This window comes from Gavia stellata, chromosome 21, assembly GCF_030936135.1.
Source record: "Gavia stellata isolate bGavSte3 chromosome 21, bGavSte3.hap2, whole genome shotgun sequence".
Lineage (NCBI taxonomy): Eukaryota > Metazoa > Chordata > Aves > Gaviiformes > Gaviidae > Gavia > Gavia stellata.
The window spans coordinates 360197-382600 of record NC_082614.1 but is presented as its reverse complement, the minus strand read 5'-3'; the positions used below and the strand labels follow the sequence as shown (position 1 = coordinate 382600).

General features: G+C 51.9%; 1 protein-coding gene across 2 annotated transcripts in view; it reads right to left on the bottom strand.

Moving 5' to 3' along the window:
• Nucleotides 1-18754, bottom strand: part of AIFM3 (apoptosis inducing factor mitochondria associated 3) — a 39183-nt gene extending 20429 nt beyond the window's left edge. For both annotated transcript variants that reach the window (XM_059827771.1, XM_059827772.1), the window contains exons 1-6: nt 18724-18754; nt 10556-10769; nt 5326-5435; nt 3148-3257; nt 1707-1751; nt 308-404 (exon numbers count right to left, since the gene is read on the bottom strand). In XM_059827771.1, the coding sequence (XP_059683754.1) occupies nt 308-404; nt 1707-1751; nt 3148-3257; nt 5326-5435; nt 10556-10769; nt 18724-18754 (607 nt within the window). The remainder of the gene's footprint in view (nt 1-307; nt 405-1706; nt 1752-3147; nt 3258-5325; nt 5436-10555; nt 10770-18723) is intronic.
• Between the last annotated feature and the right edge of the window lie 3650 nt (nt 18755-22404).

Here is a 22404-nt window from a genome sequence, read left to right as displayed (position 1 = left end):
ACCAGCTGTGGAAATCAGGGGTTACTGATGTATCTGGGGAGGGTGGAGAGGGAAGAGGGTTCAGGTCACCCACTACAAAAGACTGGGACAGGGAACTGCAACGCTCCACAGACCAGAGGCACAGGGCACCTTTGGTCCATTAGTGTGTAGGACAAAAAGGCTCAGGAAGACCCTCTGGTCCGACCCTTTGCACAGGGAGGGACGCAGGAGGGGTGACAGAAGGTGCACAGCACACAGACACCCTGCTCTCAGCACACCCGCCCGGGCGGGGACACACACGGCGGTCCCAGCACATGCCACCCGATACCTGCACCGATGATCAGCACGTTGGTACTGCTCAGGTTATAGTTGCTCAAGGAGATGCACTTTGCCATCATTTTTGTTCTCCTCTGTGTCTGAAGAGCCTGTGCCACCACCAAAAAGAAGAAACGTCATTATCTTTTCTCAGCTTTAACCTGGATAGCCAGGCAGGAATGGGGACAACTACACTATTGTCATAAACCAGCTTGGATAGAAAGGGAACAACTGCACCCTTGTACCCAGCGAGGACTCCAAACCCATGCTCATCCAAATACCTTTCCACCATCCAGTGCACTACCCCCTTACAAGGTACAAAAGAAAAATAAACCCATCATCTTCTGCAAATTCATCCAGGTACACAGAGCTGGGAAAAAAAATAGAAAAAGCAGCCCAGGTGTGTCATTGTGCAATTCTGCACCCAACAGGTGAGACGGAAATGCAGAAGTCCTATCAGGAACTTCATCCTGCACCTGAGCAGAACTTATATACCTCTGATATCCAAAGAAGCTGATGGACTTATCCAACCTACCAGAGCACACCCAAGGACCTATGCCACTGTAGCCCTGCTGCACAGACTCCCTGTTGCCAGCCATAAGAGGCAAAAATCCCTTTCTGGTAGAGGGAACAGGCTCAACCCTCCTCATCACATCCCACCCAAATCAGCTGGAGTAGAAGTGCTGCCATGCAGATGACCTCTCTGGATCTAACCCAAGTGCTGTAAGGGTCCGGATGGTTCTGAGCTGCTGGATTCACACATGCGTACGTGCAAATGTGCATCAGAAGAAGGCTTTTCATGGGAAGAAAGACGGCAGTGGCCTGAACGGCCTTCATTCTACATCCTATCATCTGGGGAGATGAGAGCCCTCCCTGCCCATGCACCAGGTTCCTCTCCAGCAAAAGGAGCTGATGTCTGGGCTCAAGAGGGAGCACGGGTGACCCCTGTCATGGTCGTGCCACATTCAGACACAGCAGACAAGGCCAAAAGTCTGGTGGAAGAGGCCTGTTTCCATGGGCCAACTAAATTAAAAGTCGCTATGAGCTTAAGGAAACATCAAGCAAGTTCAGGACAAACACCGAGTAAGACCTCCTGAATCCACGGACACTCCTGCTCAGGTGTCCAGCAGCTGGAGAGAAACTGAGGGAGCACAGGCAGGACGGGAGGGGGACACAATACCTCTGCCCTGCTCCACCTGTGCTTCCATATGAACTTCAGGCTGTTGCTTGAGACAGGACCAGGCTAGGTGGACCTTTGGTTTACCCATGTTGGATGCTCATGCATCCTTCTGTTCAGGCACTGCTTCCCCTGCCAGAGAGCCCAAAGAAAAGCTTGCTCCCCCCACCCCTATGCACACAGAGCAAAAAGCAAAAGCATGGGCCCTGATTTTGGGATGCCAGTGGCCCCTCACCTGCTTGCTTGCTCGGATGTACACCTTCTCCTTCTCGATCTTCACCTGAGGATGACAGAACAGCCGCAGTTTGCAGGACAGTGAGTGCCTCCGGTGTGAAGAGGGTGATTACTCCCTCTGTGCAACCACTAACGAACAAAGCAGCGATCTCACCAGGTCTCCCATGAAAGCAGCTCAGGCCATGGCAGGGCTCGCCCCAGCTCAAGGCTGTGGGATGTTTCCCGTCTCATATCAACTATGCACTGACGGTCAGTGTAAAACTTGATTTCTATCTCAGGCTTATGGCTTGTTCCTCAGTCCCACCCCACTCCTGCTCAAGCGACCTCCCAGACTGTGCACTTCCACCCTCAGGTTCCCAGGAGGTGTCTGATGCCCGTGGATGGATGCAAGTGGAGCTGCAGGGAGTAAGGAGAGCTGGACAAGGTGCTGCTCTCCACTGGCCTCCCCAGCATGTACTTGGAAAATGTTTGCTCCACGCCTTCAAAGAGCATGCTTATCCCAATGAAACAGCCATTCTGCAGATGACACCAAGCTGAGTGGTGCAGTTGACACACCTGAGGGATGGGATGCCATACAGAGGGACCTGGACAGGCTGGAGAAGTGGGCCCAGGCGAACCTCATGAGGTTCAACAAGGCCAAGTGCAAGATCCTGCACCTGTGTCGGGGCAATGTCCGGTATCAATACAGGCTGGGGGATGAATGGATTGAGAGCAGCCCTGCAGGGGAGGAACTGGGGGTACTGGTGGACGGAGAGCTGGACATGAGCTGGCAATGTGCGCTCACAGCCCAAAAGCCAGCTGTATCCTGGGCTAGATCAAAAGAAGCATGAAGCAGCAGGTCAAGGAAGGTGGTTCTGCCCCTCTGCTCCGCTCTGGCGAGGCTCCACCTGGAATACTGAGTCCAGCTCTGGAGTCCTCAGCACAGGAAAGACATAGACCTGTTGGAGCAGGTCCAGAGGAGGGCCACAACAATCATCAGAGGGAGGAACACCTCTCCTATGAGGAAAGACCGAGAGAGTTGGGGTTGTTCAGCCTGGAGAAGAGAAGGCTCTGGGGAGACCTTCTTGTGGCCTTTCAATGCTTAAAGGGGGTTTATAAGAAAGATGGGAAGAGACTTTTTAGCAGGGCCTGTAGTGATAGGACAAGGGGTAATGTCTTTAAACTAAAAGAGGGGAGATTTAGACTAGATATAAGGAAGAAACGTTTTACAATGAGGGTGGTGAGGCACTGGCACAGGCTGTCCAGAGGGGTCGTATGTGCCCCATCCGTGGAAACATTCCAGGTCAGGTTGGACGGGGCTCTGAGCAACCTGACCTAGTTGAAGATGTCCCTGCTCATTGCAGGGGCAGGGTTGGACTAGATGACCTTTAAAGGTCCCTTCCAACCCAAACCATGCTATGATTCTGTGATTTTCTCTGCTGCTGCAAGAATGAAGGTCTCACCTGGAACCTGGGTAAGCTGTCCAAGCCAGGAAAGTCCTCTATGTCACCTGTGCCAATGTTGAAGCAAGCTCCGTGCCAGGGACAGCGGACTCTTCCTTTGGACAAAACCCCTGCAGGAAACATGGCAGAGCAGAGTTGGTGCTGCCTTGCAGCTGCCTCCCATCCCTGCCTGCAGCCTGCTGCGACTGAGCTGCCGTGACCTGGCCACAGCAGGCACGGCAGAGGCCAGGTCCCCCTCATGCTGTCCTGGTGATGGTGGACTCTTCGGCTTCTTCACAGCGTGAATGCCACTGCTGAGCGAGGTTGACCTCCTGAAGGCTGAAGGTTGCTGCCCAGGGCCTCCTGCAGCAGCAGGAGCTGTGCTGCTCCACGCAGAGCAGCTTCAAAGTTCAGACTGCCAGCATGTCCCCGTGACACTCCTTTACCCAGAGGTGTCACCTCTCCTGCAGGACACACGGCAGCTGTTGTGGACCTGGATGGTCAACAGCATCTTGGCTACTTGGTGTGGAGTTCTCTTAACTTGCACGTGGGACTGGTCCAGCCATTTGGGATAGAGGATGGACACAGTTCTGGGATCCTGTATGAGGGATCCTATCTAAAATGCCCCCGCTGACAGTGCCCTTCCAGCACCACTGAGCACAGCTCCAAAGCTGTCTGTTCGGCCTGGAATATAATCTCACTCTCCGGCAGGGCCTGGGGCTGCAGTCTCCAGGGTCTCGTAGTCGCTTCCACAAGCCCCAGTAGCACCCGGAGCAAGCAGCACCTCAAGCAGAGCATCTCTTACTAAGAGCAAGTGTGTTTCAGAACAGATCCTGACACAGCAAGGAGTCTGCACATCGCCAAGGAAAGCATGGGGCATGCCGAAAGCCACGAGTTCACTCCTCGCAAGTATTTGCTCAGAGGCTGCTACCTTGGACTTTGGCTTTCCCTACCTGAAAGAGCTGGTTCACAATGCCAGAGTAGAGTGAACGGCTACAATTTGGCCATGCTGGACTGGTCCGGAGCTTGTGCCTTCACTTGCCAAGGCACAGCAGTGCCATGTCTTGTCACCCACCACACGTGGGGACGCAGAGACAGCTCCTGCACTTACTTCTGCAGCAAATCCTGTATTCCCCAATGAGATCCCTGTGCCAGTGGCCAGTCTCAGGGATGTGCCCACAGGTTTCTGAAAGGCAGGCGGGCTCTCACCTCCGTTGGCCACCAGAGCAGCATGGGGCTCTCCTGCCCTGCTCAGCGGGCTGCTAGCCCCAGGCCAGGGGCTGAGAGCATGGCTGCCTGCACCCAGCACTGCTGCTGGGCCAGCAGTGCCCAGAGGGCACTCAGCAGGATGCTCTGTTGTCTTCCCCAGGATCCCACCTCCAGCAAAGTGCCCCCCACCCCCAGTTTGGGTGACACCGTTCTCCAGCATGCAGCCAGGCCAGCACTGCCTGCTGCCGTTACTCAGACTCTGGGTAGGGACCTGCCTGAAGCCCGTGCTGAGAAAATGCCACGATGTATATTTTTAAGTGCCAGGATGGGAAACCACTGTACCTCACTCATCCCACTTCAATCAGTAACACCAGCAACATTTCTTTTTGCTACTGAAAGGATCCTGTCTGCCCAAAGAGCTTCCTCCATCCGCCACAAACAGGATTGTGATTTACAGGGAGCTGTGGTTTTGCGGCTTTTTTTAAGACTGAGTGGCCTGAAAAATCATAAGGTGATTTTTTTTTTCCCTTTAACGCATTTTTTTAACTCCTCAGTAGCTGGGAACCAGTAAACAGAACAATATGAAAAGCCCCATAAAACTGGGCTTTGTGTGGAGACAGTGAGCTGCAGCTGTTTCATAGCATCCAAGAGAAGTTCAGCTCCAGATGAAGAATGAAGCAGAAGCCAAATTTAAGGGTGCCCGTGCTGTTTGCTTCTTCAAAGTCATCCAAAGAAGTCCCAGCCTTGTGACCAGCAGTGGCAAGCTGGGGTCACCAGCAAACCAGACCTGCGGCAAAGTGCTCCCAGGAGGTTTGTGCACCCCCAGCTCTCTGCTCAGGCCTTCCCCCAGGGAGAAGATGCCAAGATGATGCTGAGTGTGCGGCACAGCACTGCCCCATGCCTGGCATCACAGCTGGATGAACACCAGGATGTCTTTTGCCAACACTTTGATGCCCTTGGTTAGTCTCCTAGAATGTGATGCAGACTGACCTTTGACGAGGGGGGCCCCATAGTGGGGGCACTTGTGTCCCACGGCGTGGAACTCGCCACTCTCCTTGATGAGCAGAGCCTTCCCGCAGCCCAGGTCCACTTCCCGCATCCTGGGGAGGAAGAGCACGGAAAACACGTGGCAGAGCATCCGCCTGGCAGCAGACGCCAATCCCTCGCCCTGCACCCCAGCCCTGGTCCTGCCTGGCTTCCCCTCTCCTTCAACTTGCTCACCACCAGCTCCAGGTGACTTACAGGTGTGGGTCACTCCTGTCATGGAGGTGGCTTTGGAGGTGGCTCTACTTCTCCCAGCCTAGGGCACATCCAAGCTGGGCCATTGAGTGGCAGCTTCTTCATCCATCACTGTGCCAAGAGGTGGCCCAAAGCACCTCCCCAGCTGCTCGGGAAGCAGCTGGTGGTCTCCACCCAAGTCCAGGGGGTCAGAATAAGGCTTTTCAGCACATAGTGGGAGCAAGAAACCAAACTGGTTTTACTGCAACATCACCTCCCCTCCTGGCCCCAGCAGCTCAGCAGGTCCCTGCCAGTCTTGTGTTCACTCACTCAAAGCAAACACAACATTTCTGAGACTTGAAAACCAGGAGAGGTGATCCTGACCCTTTGCGTACTCCGGCCTTGGGGTCTGCCTCCCTGCGCCTCAGTGGGTCATGCTCTGGTCCTGGCCACATCCCAGGGTCAACAACGTGAGTCACCTTTTCCTGATAAAACCCTCAGGACAGCAGACGCCTGCGTGTGACCTCCTTGCTGTTTCCCTCATCCGTTTTTGCAGAGTAAAGCTCACACAGCGACCTGCCTGCCTGCTCTGGGCTGCTGGCCCCAGCTCTGCGTCACCGAGGGGCTTTGCCTCCTTGGTGCTGTTGGCACTCAGCCCCACGTTTGCATAGGAGCCAACTTAACCCTCAAGCCATTCCCCCGGAGAGGTTCAGGTGCTCTTTGAAAGACCACAGTTGCTTGTGTGGTACCCTGGACAAAAGCACAATTAGCATAGCAGGAATCCTTTACACACAAAGCTTTGCAATTTTTCAGCTCTCTGGGTCACACCTCCCCAGCTGCAGTCAAGCCAGGCTGAGGCTCCATCCACCCCTGTCCTGGCCAAAAGCATCTCTTTGCCGATCACGCACCTTGCCTGCAAAGACAGAAAGAGCTACTGAGCATCCCCACTGCTGAATGAGCGATTAATGATGCCATCAGCGATGGAAAGTAGCATTTTAGAAAATCCTTTCTACGTCCTTTGGCTTGACTGAGAGCTGATCTGCAGCCCTCCGGCTGAGCAGGGCTGTGCTGAGTGATACACACCTCTGCACTGCCCGCAGTGTGGGTGCAGTGTCCCTGAATAGTGGGTGCATTTGCCCACAGCAGCTGGCTGCCCAGGTCTCCCCGGGAATGGCATGCCTTCTCCCCAGTGCCCAGCCAGCTGGGCCCCATTGCTCTGCTTGCTGCAGGTTAGCTGGGCACAGGTTTTGCAATGCAGCTGCAACACGTGCATTTATTTGCAAGAGTTTCCAAGCCCTGCAGACCATATACAGATCTGGGCTGCATTTAGGCAGTTGCATTACACTGGGCAATTGCACTATCCACTGAAATAGGAGTCTTTCAACCATTTCCAGGAGGCTGCCCATTGCTCCTCTCTGCAGAGTTTGGAGACTGGGATGCAGGAGGCTCCAGCGCTGAGACCCCCACTCCTCCACCTACCCAGATCTTTGCCAAGGGGATTTCTGCGGCTTTGCAGCCATAGGGGCAGAGCAGGCTGCACAAGCATCATTGAGACTGATGTTGCTCTGCACTGAGCAGATGTTTACCCTCTGCTCTCTCACTATGTCTCCACCAGATCTTCAGCCCAACATATCCTGTCCTCACCTCCTTTTCTTGCCATTCATGTGCTCCCTTTCCAACCAATAGCCTGATGATTCACCCTGTGCAATCCATGGCCCTCTGTGAGGCACTCAACCTCTTCCCAATGAAATTATCTGCTTCCCTACAGCAGAGCCTTCTAGCTAACCGCAGAGGAAAGTGCAGAGACGAGGACTGAGCCCTCATTTTGCAGGGACCTGGGCGTGGAGCACAGAGCTGCTGTTCCCTGGAAACCTCCCCTCTTCCAGTCAGAACGCCTGTCCCCGCTCAACTTGATGTTTGTCTGGAAATCCTGGCTGTCCCCATTGCACAAAGTGGACCATCTCTACAGCAAACCTGGCACATTGCATTTGGTGTACCGAATACACCACTGTGCACACAGCAAACCCCATGTGCTCAAGAAAGCTGCTGGCCATGTGTGATCCCTGAGTGCTGTTTTCATGCATGATAGGTCCCAGGGTCTCTGAAGAATGGGACTCACTTTGCATACTAAATCCTCTTTGGGTAACATCCCAGCTCTATCCCGTCACTTGCACCCAGGCTAGAGACACTTGTCCCGCTCTCTGCTTCACAGCCATGGAGATGAGACCAGGACTCAGTCCACCAGCACCCCTGCAACACCTTCAAACCCTCCTTGGACAAGTCTTCATGCAGGTGCCTGCTCCACCTGCATCAACTGTCCCACTAGAGAAACGGCAAATACTCAATTTCCTCGCCACCTTAGGTGAAAACAGCAGCAGAGCTCATCACGCCTGCCCTTGGGAGCTGTTTTGGCCCAGTAAATTGGCAGCCCCACTCCAGAGCGATGCAGCTCTGCTCCCTCCCCATGTACGACACTTGGCACTTGGAGGTCCTTCCATCAGCACGAGGGAAATAGAGCAGTACAAGTCCTACTGCATTCCTCAGCTGTGCAGTACTTCAGATAAAACCTGCAGTTAAATGACAACCATAACTCTATGGGGAGATAAGATAAGTGAAAGAGTTTACAACTTACCTAAGGAACTGTGTGATCTGAGAGATTCAAAAACAAGACCTGGTGTCTTCAAGGCAGCACACAGCCACCTGCAAGGCTCCCGATCCCACACTCACTCCAGAGCGAGCTAGAGGATGATTTACACTGCACTGCTCCCCGCTGAACTATTTACTCAGTTGGGAGTTTGTCCTGTTGCCCTGCTCCACTCCCCACTTGGGAAGCACCAGCTAAAACTCAGCTCTGGCCTGCAAAGGACCTTTGCTCGGGAGCTGAGGGAGCACTGGGGGCTGTTTTCTGTCTGCAGCTCATTGACCTCCCCCAGTTAGCCTGCTGGGAGGCTGGTTGGGTACAGCAGCACCAGAGCTTATCCTCCAGTATCTTTTACTGGTTCTGCTGAGACCATCTCGGTACCAGAAAGATAGAAAGGGTGGGCAGAAAGAGGACCTTGTGCTTGCAGACTCCACTAACACAACATAGAGGTGCCCGAACACCTGTGCCAGTGCCCCGCACTGCTGCTGTGCCCATGCACACCTCTGCCCAGCACACCCCTGCCCAGCACACTCCTTGAGAGAAGCATTCCGGAAAATCCCTCTGGGTATCAGAGCAAGAAGGGACTCTTTTGGTCTGGCCTGTTGCTTACACAAGCCGTGGGACCTTCTCGCAGCACCTCTCTTTTGAGCTAGACTCAGCCTGCTAGAAAAAAAGCTGTTCTCAGCTTAAAATGTCCAGTGATGTCAAGTCCACTGCTGTACTTGGTAGCATGTTTCAGTAGCTGAATGCACACATGGTTGAAGTGTGAGCCCATGGTTGAAGCTTTAGCCGAGGAGCTCCCTGCTACAGCCGCCTGCAGCCAGGTATGTTCTCACGGACGGCAGCCAGCTCCCTCCTCACCTTCCCCGCGACCAGCAGAGCTCTTCAAATCTTTTCATCTACCATACTGCATGCTTTCCAGCCAATGTATCTATCGAAGCCCTAATCTTCCAAAGTCCTTCTTGCACTGGGGCACCAAAGCAGAGTACACTCTTTTAGCAACACCCTAAGCACGAAGTCAGCAGAAGCTGCCTCCATGAACTCTTGGTGTTCAGCCATTACACTACATCTTGACACTGGAAAGAGGACCCTTCCTGTGCAACCAGTATTTCCCAGGGTACTCGCCCCTTTTTGCTTCGCTCCAGCTTCAAGGCAATCCCAGTCACTGCCTGTGCTGTGCCCCAGGTCCCCTCTTCCCCAGCCTTGCTGTCGCTGCTCACCTGCGCAGGAGGCAGCGGGTTGCCCGTCACCTCCTGGAAGCAGCCCTGCACCCGCTGTGCTTGCCTCCCAGTCCAGTGCCTCTCTACTGAGTCCTCGCCCGCGCCTCTCATCGGATGAGGCCATTCGCCTCCAGGTCCCTCCAGCACTTCTCTGAGCTGCAGCAGAGCTCGCAGAGTCAGGCACACCTCATCACGTGCAGATTTAATCCAACAGAGTCCGGTGCATCCCTTTGTAGAATGGTCTAATACGTAAATTCCCACCACAATGAAAAAACCCAGTTTGTTCCTAGATGAACTTACCTAACAAGAAGAGTTTATAGCCCATGAAGCCCCTTAAGCTTAGCACAAAGTAGCTTGTATTACATGGATTATTCTAGAATATTATCACAAGTAATAGTTCAATTTAAAGCAAACAGCTGCCAGACTCCTGCTGTGTCCCACACACCTGACAACACCCCCTTCACTGGAATAAAAGCTATTTTGAACTATGTTTCCTTTCACACAGGGACAGAGCATGCTGGGCTGTTGGCCATCAGACTAACGGAACATGCTGCCGAAAAGGCACATGCACCCCACAAAAGAAACACCAGCATGTAAAGCACAGTGACTGGGGCAGACACCTTTTAGACTTCAGAAAACTCTTAAACCAGAGTAATGAAAGTATACACAGCTGAAGTGTGTTGCCATTAGCAAAAAATTTTAAAAACTGCATCCACAGTGAAAAGCAAATTGAAAGAGATGAGCTCGGCTAGAAGAGCGAGGCACTGCAGAAGTGGTGGAGCACACAACCTGCCCCGTCAGCTCCACCCATGTGCTACCCTTGCTGCTTTGTAAAACTACAAAAGCTATACATTTATAAAGAATTGTCAGCGTTGTCTAATGCAAGCTGAGCAGAGCCTGTTGTGAAGTTCTGCTACAGAACATCACATCTTTCTAAGACAAGTCGCAGGGCGGACCGTGCAGGGAACACGGCAAAAACCAGTTGTCACTTGTCTGTGATGTCATTTTTTTAAGATGAGAAAAAAAAATTATTTTACCAAGTTAAATTATCATCTCCAGAAACTGTGAAGAACAAGATAGGGGGTTCGGTTTGGGGTATAAAGTCTCCCAAGTTTTACCTGCAAAAATTTTAGGCACTTACTGTCCATTCTCCAGGTCCTTTACGTGGCACACGGACGCTTCCACCACATCCTTTGGGTTGTGATAGGGATTGCTGGCAATGGGATGCTCCTCAAGATGATAATGCCGGGCAGTCCCGTTGACTTTGTAGATCAAGGGGCTGGCTTTCCCGTTGGGTGACATCTCCTCCTTGCTTCTCTCCTTCTCGGGTATCACAACTTCAATTTTCACTTCAACTGCAGGAACAAACAGAAATCTTCATTAAAATGAAGCCAGAGATTTTGCTGACATTCTGCCTCTCCCTCCTTCCCTGGACTTCGCAAGGGGCTGACAGGCATCATCAAAACGGACATTTTTTGTTGGCTTGCTTGGGAAAATAAAACATTGAATATCAAACTCGGCTTGATTACCCGAGCCCATTATTCCACTGTTCTTTCTCCATCGGGCACCTTTGCATGCATGAAGTACATATTCTTGCAAGCAGGCATTAGTCATCGGTGCAAAACAACCCCTCAGTCACAGTTCCTGCCCTCTTTAGTGGAAAACAGCTTCAGGCAGCTCAATGTGAGGCATGCCAAGGCCTCTAGGGCTCAGACAGACTTCAAAAAACCCTTTAATTGTTTGTAGATGACATTAACTGAAAGAGAAAGCCAACATGGCATGGTGTATAAAACTGCTTCATTAGGTGGAGACCAATTAATAAGGAACTAGAAATATCCAAAATTATTTTGCACAAGGCTTTCAGTGTAGAGTGAATCTTCAGCATTAAGTGGGAAAAGCAAGGATTGTCCGTTTTACTTAGTGTACACCATTGAGGAGGTTTGACAATAAAAGCATCCCTGGCCTCGAGACGGACCAGGACATGCCAGAGCTGCTTGTGCCAGCACAGCACATCCCCCCAACCATCAGAGGGGACACCGGAGCCAGAGGGTCCCCTCGGCCCCGCTGCCACCCTGGGTGCTGGCAGCGATGGACACAGCGGGGCACTGCCCCTCCGTGCCCCCCCGCCCTCCCGCTGCCTCCATCAGGATGTGCCGCAGGGACGGAGGGCGAGCACAGGGGCTCTTCTCAACCACCCAGGCAAAGACATGCCAACGTTCATCCGAGCTCCCCGAAGGGCACTGCTCACCCAGCCTCGCCGCGCACCCACCCGACGCACCCCCACCCACCGCCCCGTGCCCCTGGGGAGCAGCCTGGACACAGGAGCATCAGAGGAAGCCAGCGATGAGCTCTCACATAAAGTGAAAAACATCACTTTAGCTCCTAGGGACTTCATAAAACTAAACCCATTAATATTTATAACAAAGCCCAGGGAATTCTATAGCGAGCCGGGGGGGTGAGTGCCAGAGACTGAAGAGGCGTCCCAAGCAAACGGGAGATTGCTGAGCTTTCCCTCTCTTATAAATATCATGAACAGGAAAAGCTGTGCAGAAGATAAAAATAAAAGCTCATGACCAAAACAGTTTAAGGAAAGGCAAAGAGAGGGGAACAATGTGCCCCAGAAGAGCGGGACAAGCCTGCAGCGAGGGAAGGGCGCTGGGTCTTCCCAGCTTCATTTGTTGCCCGACACCATCTATTGCAAGTCCATCGAGAGAATGATGGAAGAAAAGGTCAGGGGGAAGGTTCCCATTTAGGATGGGAGAAAAGCAAGTGGCCATGGCTGTCCAGGCACTGGAAGCAGGCGGTTGTTTCAACAGACCCACGACTTTCTGCTTTTTGTGCCAGCTTGGCAGGGCAGGGGATGGGGCAGCTTTTTGCCAAAGTGCCAAATCCTCGCACTCCCGGGGGGCAGGATTCACCCAGCGCTGTGATGGACAGATCCAGTAAAGCAATTTTCTGTGTATCCACACTGAACTAACAGAAAATGTGAACTTCTGTTGCGTTATTGCAGCTGCCAGCTGCAGGAGCTACTGTAAACTAATAGGCCCAGCACCATGCATTAAAAAAAAGGTGTTGTGATGAGCAAATTTGTTCTGGAGCTCTACAGAAGCAGCTCAGCTCCCTGCAGGCACCCACCAAAGAGGCGGCTTTCCATAAGCACTGGTTTCCTATGGTGTTTGGAAAAGCAGACATGGATTTTTCCAGGACAGGGTTAGGAAATACAATGAACATCCACTTATGCCAGTCCCTGGAAAATACTATCACTCAAAGAAACAGGAGGATCATTTCAGACGACTACACAGCCGATCAGTCATCTATCTGGAGCGAACCCGGCTGCGCATCCTTGCAGCCAGACCCCAGAGCTGGGCAGCGTGCTGCTGCTGCCGACTATGGCGCAGGATGAGACCGGGCTGGCACGGGTGAAGCCGGCGGCTCTGAGCCCTAACGGTGACGTTGATGCCGGTGAATTTACCCTGCAGGGAACAATCCCCATCTCTCACTTGGCCTGATGCCCCAGAGCTTTGTTTTCCAAACTACATTTGGGTCAGGTGAGCACCCGCTGATCCACGGGTGTATGAACCTGTGGGGATGAAGATGGAAATTTAGGTCTGAGCTCTTCACTTCTTTCTTGGTCCAAAAAACATACGCAAAATGCAGCAGGTCTCTGGCACCAGTATGTGACAGCATTCCCAGCCATCCCCGCTTGGCATTCACCGACACTGCTGGACAAATGTCCCAAGGAAAAGAAAAAGAGGTATAAAGTCTTCCCCCCTCTCCTATTTCAGGCCCCACAAATCACCACTTGCCTCCATGGGAGGCAACTCCCACTTGCCTCTCCCCAACCCTTTATCCCCCCCTTCTCCTCCTCCTCCTCGTCTCCCCCCCAGCCCCGCGTGGGGTGTCCCTCTGGCCAGAGACCTGCATTCCCAAGGGATGATCTCTCCAGGAATCTGGGGCTCAGCGGCACCTGAGGTGATCCAGCAAACTGCTTCAATTGCCATCAGGGAAAATGACATTTAAATTAAATATTTATAAACCCAAGTTTAATTCTGAAATCCAATTGGCATGGTGCGGCTGGGTCCAGCGTGCTCCATCCCTTTGGCAGTCTTTTTTTACAAGTGCTATAAGAAGTTCCTGGGCTTAAAGCAAACTATTTGGAAAGTTTCAGGCACGTGCCTACAAATCTGTGCAGTGGCCGACTCCTTGGGGACCGGCCAAGGCCACCACCATCACACAGCAGCGCTGCCCCGGCCACGGCTGGTGGGAACAAGGGTGACGGCTGTAGCTTCCAGGGCAGAGCAACTGCTGCTCTCCAAGCATGTGTATGTATGCATCTAGTGATATAGACATAGATATATAAGTATAGATAGATATAGATATAGAGATAGAGATAGAGATAGAGATAGAGATAGAGATAGAGATAGAGATAGAGATAGAGATAGAGATAGATAGATGTAGATGTAGATGTAGATGTAGATGTAGATGTAGATGTAGATGTAGATGTAGATGTAGATATGCCTGCTTGCCCTGTGCCACCAGCATCGGTTATATACATATATATGTGTATGTATGTGGTTTTGTGTGTTCATGTACATTTTTAATACATATGCACTTTTTATCTATGTATATACACACACACACATATATATATGAAGGACTATGGCAGCCGGCCAGGGTTGGAAGTATTTTATAAGAATATACAAAAAAGCAGATGAAACATTTGAGCATGAGCAGGGGCTAATACCGCACATCCACATACACCTCAGCACTGCCAGCTCTTAGTATTCAAAAATCCTGAGTCAGCTCCCCAAAAATCATACAATTGCTTAAAATATGGACTCTTGTCAAGACTATAAATTTTGACCCAATTTGGTTTTTTTTCTCCCAGGTTTTCAGCCTTTACATAGGAGCACGGCTGGGACCCCTGTGCGCATACCCGGGAACCGTGTCCCAGCCTCATTTATCATGGTTGGCTCAGGTGGGTTTTTTTCACGCTGTGGCCACAATGCTCTTGTGCTCGTGTCATTAACACCTGGCAGTCAGTCATTAATACCCCATTACATCTCCCGCAAATTTATTAATTCTCCATCACTATTCACAGCCTTGTGGGACAAGTTAAAGCATCTGCCAGCTTTTAGGCAGGTACCCGAGACAGAAGGCTGGAAATGTTGGCATTGACCCCTGGGCAGGGTGATGGAAGGTGGAGTGTGGCTGGGCTGCAGTGCAGGGCCACGGTCATTATTTTAAAAAATTAGGGCAATTAAATGACCCAAGACTTCTTTACCACAGGATTAGGTTCCTAGTATGGCTCAGTGCTCTTCTAGAGGCTAAATTTAAACTATGAGTATCAGGCCGTTTAAAGTATCATACTTAAAATGGTAGAAACAGCGAAAATAGTAAGTTAATACGGCAGTGTGGGGAAAGAGAGAATTGGCATGAGCCAAGAGTTGGCTTGAATCTGGGGAGTCTAGGTAAGGTGAAGATGCCTGGCCATAGGGGATGGAGGACCTGGACCAGCGGAGGGGAGAGCTCATGTCTGCCTTCCCCAACAACAAAACCCTGCAATGCCTCAGGGTTTGCTGCTTAGGGGCTGCAGGAATGAGGCAAATGAGCACTGAGGGCAGGGAACAGCCTTGTACTGGCTGTACAGTGCCGACAGCTCCAAGGGTTGTGGTGAGGTGGGTGTTGGTCTCTTCTCCCAAGTGACCAGTGACAGGACAAGAGGAAATGGCCTCAAGTTGCACCAGGGGAGGTTCAGGCTGGATATTAGGAAAAATGTCTTTCCTGAGAGAGCGGTGAAGCACTGGCAGAGGCTGCCCAGGGAGGTGGTGGAGTCACCATGACTGGAGGTGTTCAAGGAACGTGTGGATGTGGCACTGCAGGACATGGTTTAATGGGCATGGGGGGGTTGGGTTGGTGGTTGGACTTGATGATCTTACAGGTCTTTTCCAATCTTAGTAATTCTGTGATTCTGTGAGAGCAGTGGAAACCAGAAAAGCATCAAGGGTAGTGATGATGGAGGGCCCAGCAGGGTACGGTGGGCACAGCCAGAAAACCCCAGCAGAGTTTATTTTCCCGCAGCCAGTACAGGGTAAATCCACCGCCACGGGACATGTTTGGGGTCTCGCTCTGCCCTGGCAGAGCTGAACTCTCCAGGCATCCCCTGGGCTCGCCCGCGCTGCCTCTTAACTGCAAACCTCAATGACAACTCCTTTAGGTGATCTCAAAGAGATTCCAAACCATTTCTATTAAAAATGACAGAGCTAACAAGAAAACCATCATGTCAAACGTGGCCAGCTCTACCCTCCCTCTCCAGATGCCTTGTTCAGCAAACGCCACACTCCCAAAAACCGGGAAGTAAAACTTGCCAGCCAAGCCCTGGGGGCACCGGTGGAGCCAAGCTCAGAAGGACCCACAGACCACAGCACCCCCTCCAGCAGCGAGCAGCATCCCTGTGAAGGGGACACGGTCCCTGCTCAGAGTCAATGCATCCCCGGTGAAAGGGCAAAGCTCACCCGCAGACACGCCATGCTGTGCCGGAGCTGCTGCCCTGCCCCACCATCAAGCGCTGAGCCCAGCAGAGAGTGCAAAGAAAAAATAATCACAGTTTCATAGGTTTTGTGAGCCGCTCTCCCACGCCTGGTGCAGAGACAGTGCTGCTGCAGCTCACACCGAGCAGTCGATGGCGCACGACGGTTCCCTTTCCCCGTCATCCTGACCTGGCTGCCTCTCCCGAGCGGGTGCTGGGATCCCACGCAGACTGCCAGCTGGCAGCTCATTGCGTATGCATCACGCACCCGGAGAAAAAACGGAGAAAAAAAAATTATGCAGAGATTGAAAACTGGGCCTTCAGAAGAGGATCCGGTGTCACGGGATTGCAGCACTAGAGATAACAGAAGATTACTTCACCGCTTGAACATAAGCTCTTAATTAAACATTTAAATATCAGGACGGGGTCGGGCACTGCAGCAGCAGCCAGACTTCGGGGCTGGCCTCTGGTACAGCCAGCGCGGTTAACTACTGCTGCAGGACTCCACTCCCCAAAGCTCTTGTACCGGTGATCTGCTCATCAAAGGGTCTTCCTGGCACACATCAAGCTGTGTGCAACATCAAGGTTATCTCAAGAAATGCTGAGGGTGCTCAGGGGGCCTGAGGGTCTCCCTCGGATATAAGAAGATGGAACAGATAAGAACCTCCTCTACATCTCTCAAAAGTGTCTAAATATATTCTGTTGACTTCAGGCTGAATCTGAAATATTCCCTTCATATCGAAACAGCACTGATGGAGAAAGTAGCTCTGTTCTGTCCCTGCGGAATGGTATGCTTCTCATTCATACAGGGGATGGGTGGATTTTTAGAAATAGGGAAGTCCACCGTTTAGCTCTGATCATGCACAGTTCCCGCAGGAAAGGGGAATGACAAATATCATAAAAAGGCTGTGAAACCTCTTTGCCAGAACAGGGGGTATCTGCAAATGCATCTGTTTACCTCACTGCATTTGCAGGTTTTATAACCACCGAGATGAAGCACTGCAGTCAGTGGTGTGCTAACCAGGGGCTGGGGAAAGGCTTGTCAAAAGCCTTTGAAGACTACTAATCAAAACCAGAGCTGCAGAGAGAGCGTTGTGTTACAGGATGGCATTTTCACTCATTTGGCCCTGCTATGCAAATACAGCTCTACATGAAAATCTGCAGTTCAGGAAATATGCCTGCAGAGCGCTTTTATTCCTGCACTGGTCCAAGATTAAACACAATTTTGCTGATGGTATACAAAATAAAGTAGAGCTGCCAGCAGAGTTTGTTACAAGTTTAGTCAACAAAGGCATTTATTCCTGGATGAGTTTTTCACTCCTTAAACCTTTCAAGGAAGGATATAAACAGCGTGGGTTTTCCACAAAAGAAAACTTACACAGCAGTGAGGATAGATATTTGACCACAGTGTCCAATGCCATGTTACGTGGGCACTGCAGTGACCCATAAAATAATCACAGTACAGGTCAAGGGCAGAAAACCGCCTTTATTTTCTCCTTGTGCCTTGCAAAGCAAAGGCAGAGGACCTCAGCCAGTGGATGCTCGATGGGTAGAAGACACCACTTTTATCACTCCTCTGACCTTTTGAGTCCTTCAACATGAAATCCCACTGCCTGAGGCAATGAAGACAAATTGCCAATAAAAGGTCCTCAAAAGGCATTTTTCCACCCACAAAGGCTACATGTGGACGCTGACTGATCTGATACATTAGCGCAACTATCTGATTCCCCTTGCCCTTGGGCATGAGCAGGTAAGAAGGAGAGGGTTGTCCTTCAGATCCCTCCTAGGTGGCCAAAACAAGCTGCAGGATGGGCGCTGTCCTTGAAGGGGCAGCTTCGACAACGCCGACCGCGCCAGCCCCCATGCACCAACATCAGTCCCGGGGAACCGGCATTGGGTTGGTGTGCGTGCTGCCGGCTGTGATGAGCCCGGGCGACCACGCGGCGCCTGCTCATGCCCACACTGCAGGCAGGGGCTCGGGACAAGGCTTAACATTGACACTTCCACACCAGACCTCCCTCGACCAGTGTGCCCACACAGTGTGCTCCGCAGCGCCTTCCTCTCCCACGTACGCCCACCTTCGCCAAAGCGCAAAGGGCAGGGAGCCCGCCCAGCCCAGCCACGGCAGGAGTGTGCAGGGCAAGGGGAACGTCCTTGACGTCCAGGTGCCGACAGCTGCTTCCCCCACCGGATGCAGCACTCATGGACAAGGTTCACCAAGAAAAGCAAAATCCAGAGAGCGGAGCACCACCAAGACCTGACCCGGGTGGTGGGGCGAGAAAGTACCAAGAAATTAAGCAGTAGGTGCAGTAGGTGGTCCTGCTCCTTCCCTCGTCCCTCCCACCCAGCAGGGACAAAATTAAGGGCTGGCGAGTGAGTGGCAAAGCCGCGGCAGCAAGGAAGGACAGCTGTCACACAAACCCACCCTGGGGCACGAGGGGGCCAGTTCTGCCCCCATGCACTGTGAGAAGGCAGAAGCAGGGAGGGTGGTGGGGGGTAGGAGGAGATGGGACATGGGACAGCAAAGAGATGGCAGTGGGTGTTGGGATGGGGCTGAGCTCTCCTCCTGCCCGCCCACCACCCCCCGGGCACCGCTGCAGCCCCCGCACAGCTCCCTGCCTGGAAGCGAGAGTGCAGAGGAATTTGGGGGGATTAACGGGCCAGTAATCCTCCCTGCGGGAGCCGAGAATTAACATTCCCCCGGCCGGCATCCACTACCGCTGACCTACTTCTCCCCATGGGGATGGCGGGATGGGGGCACGGAGCCGGAGAGCGGTCACCTGGTTTGGGCTTGGAGAAGCATCCTCCCATGGTGCTGGCTGGGACAGGCAGCGGAGACGAGGATGGCGGACAGGTCAGCGAGGGCACGGGCACATCCTCGCATGATAAACCTCCTGCTCCCGCCGTCCAGGGCTCCAGGCGTCGTTCACAACCTGCGTTGGGTAGAAAAGCTCCGTGAGAAGTGGTACTGGCAGGGAACGCGGGTGCTGCAGGGAGGGGACGGAAAGCCGGCGAGCAGCGCTGCTGCCTGCGCCAACAGCTGCAGGCGGGAGCTGGGCAGCATGAGCACAACGGGTGCATGAAGCACGGGGGCAAGTCACACTGAGCCCCACGCACCCCCAGTGACCCGAGTGACAAGGGGAAAACGGGACGCTGGGGTCACCGTGCTGGGCATCGCTGGTAAATTCAGTTTTGAAGTTTAGAAATGCAATCATCCTTTCAAAGTTTAAAATCACAAAAACCCTCGTATCGTTTATGTTCAGACTTTAATAACTTTCCAAAGCCCTGCCTTTGGGAATTAAATCTCTAAGCACGTAGGTCGCAGCCCAAATACAATGATTAAACCATAAACGCACTTCAGTCAGGTTTTTTTCTTTTATTACTAGGCGACAGAAAAAAGAAATCTACTTCACTCACTGGTCCTGCAAGTTCCCCCTTTCCAGTAACACTCATTCCTGCAGAAATCCCATTCTCTTTGGAACAATTTTTTATTTGAGGAAGGGTTTTCAATATCAGGCCATTTTGCACCAAACCCCAATTTTTTATACTATTAAGTCAAGATTGTTTTAAGTGGGACAGGCAAACAGTCCACTTCAAAACATGTTTATCTGTCTCATTAGCTTTGACTGATAGTGCTCTCAGATTTGGTACAGATTAAGAATCAGGATAAACCTTTTCAGTTATGTTTCTTGAGTGAAAACAGCAAAGATTCATACAACACAACTGGCAAAAAAATTGAACTTGAACTGATTTACTATGGTTTTGCCATGTATTTTTTACAAAGCCTTCTGATCAGGACAGGAAGGTAAAACCGTTTCCAAAGGGTATTTTAACACAGGCAAAGTAGGCTTTTCTGCAGCTTAGAAGGTGCCTCAAGACCTTTCAGATGAGAAGAAAACAGAGAAGTGCCAGGAGACAGACAGCAAGCACTGCAATTTCTCCCCTTTACTTAAGCACCAACTCAAAATATTCAGATGTATCCTTCCGTTTTCAGCTATATCTTCAAACTCCCCTTCTGCTGTGCATGGCATGACCCCCACCAAGTCCCAGGTGCGTTGCAGGAGCACCTTCAAAGCCTGAAGCATGTTCAATAAATAATCCAGGCTACAGAGGAAAAAGAGGCCGGTGCCTTGCCACATGGTGCAAAGCAGACAAGTGCCATTATCAAATCAGAGGGGTACCAGTTTGGGACAGACTATTAAAAGGACAAAAACCACACAAGCTTGCCTGCAGACCACAAAGAGCGATCAGATGTGTGCGGAGCTGCCGAACAAGCTTATTTGCAAAGGAGGAGGAACATTAAATGGAGCAGGGAAGAGCCAAGAGCTCTTCTCGCAAGAGCAAGAGCATCCAAGGAAAGCAGCAAATGCACAAAAATGCCATTTAAGGAGGTGTACAAACGCTGAGGAAGATTTGGGAGTGCCGGGGAAAAACACAGCGGAGAAGTCACATGCAGAAGTAACTGCTGTATGGCCCTTTGCTGAAACTCACAGGAAGAGAGGGAAAATGGCTTTGTATCAGAGAAACAGAGTCTCAAGCATTGATGTATCATTGATACGGGACAATAATTTAGTGTAAAACACCATGCAAAGGTTGGCAAAAAAGGAGGTGGGAGGCAAGTGCCAAAGAGGAGCAGGTGGCGGGGGATGAGCTGGGTGGGACAACCAGGACATCCTCAGCATCAAGCCAGAAAGGAAAGTAAAACTGCACCTAAGCGAGTTCAAACCAAAATGAGACGCCGCTGTGAGCAAAACGTGCCAGTGAGACAAAGTGAGCTACGTGGAGAGCGAAGAGAAAGCTCAAACAAAGATACTGTCACCAACACAGAAGCTGGGCTTGCTTCTGGAAGGCAACCAGCCTGCTCCAAGGTCCGCAATAGCCGATTCCCACAGCCCACTCATGAGCAATCAAACCCCCTGCTAACCTGGAGCAGCGTTTGCTGTGGGTTTCCTGTAGGAGAAAGGGGATGCTAGGCTGGCAGGACAAGGCTATGCCTGCAGGACAAGGCTATGCTCCAGGCAGGCAGTGCCCAGGCAGCATCGGAGCAAGCCCTCGGGATGCTCCGTACATGGGGGAGCACAGCAAGGATCCCCAACCACCCCTGCAGGCGGTGGGGTGGATGGCAGAAGGGTGGCTCCCAAATGTGCCTCACCAGAGGATGCCTTCTTCTCCAAACCCCCCAGAGATGCTGCAGTCTGACAGCCGTGGGACTGGTTTCCAGCTGGTCTGGCTGGTTTTATGAGGGACTTTGGGGGGATGCCAGAGCTCCTGTCCCTGAGTATCAGCCATTTGTCTGAGATGCCTTTGCTTTGTTTAGACCTTAAAGATGGCAATCTGAAGCAATCCCCTCAGGCCCACTTCACATCTCCTAATTTCCCCACTGATGGTCCTCCTGGGCCCTTCAGAAGGACAGGCTGTGCTCTGGCTGACTGAGCCACCCACAACCTCTGCAGGTCAGAGCAGAGCACAGTGCACGTTTCTGGGCATCCCGCCTCCACTCCTGGAGTTAACCAGGCAAAAGCAAAATGGTCCTTGGTAGGATTTCAGCTGACACTACCGGAGGAGAAGCTGTCCGGCTGCCCACAGCCCGAGTCCCAGCAAGCACATAGAGGTGTTTCAGAAAGTCACCCGAGACCCAGCTGTTTGCAGCAAGGCACCAGCCTGCTCTGCCAGACCAGCTCATGACACACCACGGGATCATGTCACCACTAGCAGCATCCGGAGGTACCGATCCAGAGCTGGCATGACAGAGTCCTGCAGGAGTCAGAACCAGAATCTCCTCTCTGTTAGGAAAGGGAAATAAGCTCATACACAAGACAATGTAACTGAACCCAGGATCACCCATTACATCTTGCTATCTCTTGAAGGGTTATGCACTGACCTATACACGGTCAGGCAGATGATGTCCATGCCTCGGTAAACCAGTTCATAATCTATTCCCTGAACGAAACAATGCGCTGTGCTTCACAGCTGTGCAGGAACACCTTCAGCATCTGCTCGAAGAGAGTATCAAGGGGTGGGTTATCAAAGTACAAGGCAACCGTTGTGGTGCTGAGGAACATACTACCCCATCTCTAAATACTCCAGTGTGAATGGGGAATCGGCCCTGCACCAGGCTGTCTGCAAAACAGGACTCCAGCGTCACCCGCAGAGAGCACTGACCGAGAGCACGCCACCAGAGAAACCACCCTGCTCCCAAACAGAAGAAACACAGAAAATAATCCAACAGGAAAAATGTAGAAAACAATCCAGCGCTACTAACCCCAAGCACTTCCACTGCACAGCAGTAAAACTGTGATATTGTAACACCAAGTTTTCACTGCAGTTAAGGGATATAAAAGCAGAAGAAGGACCATGCAGCTCAGCCCAGATGTCCACCACTTTGGTAGTGGCCAACAGCACTTACGAGCAGGCAAGGACAAGGCAGGAATACGGTAACACTTCAGCCCACGTTCCCAGCC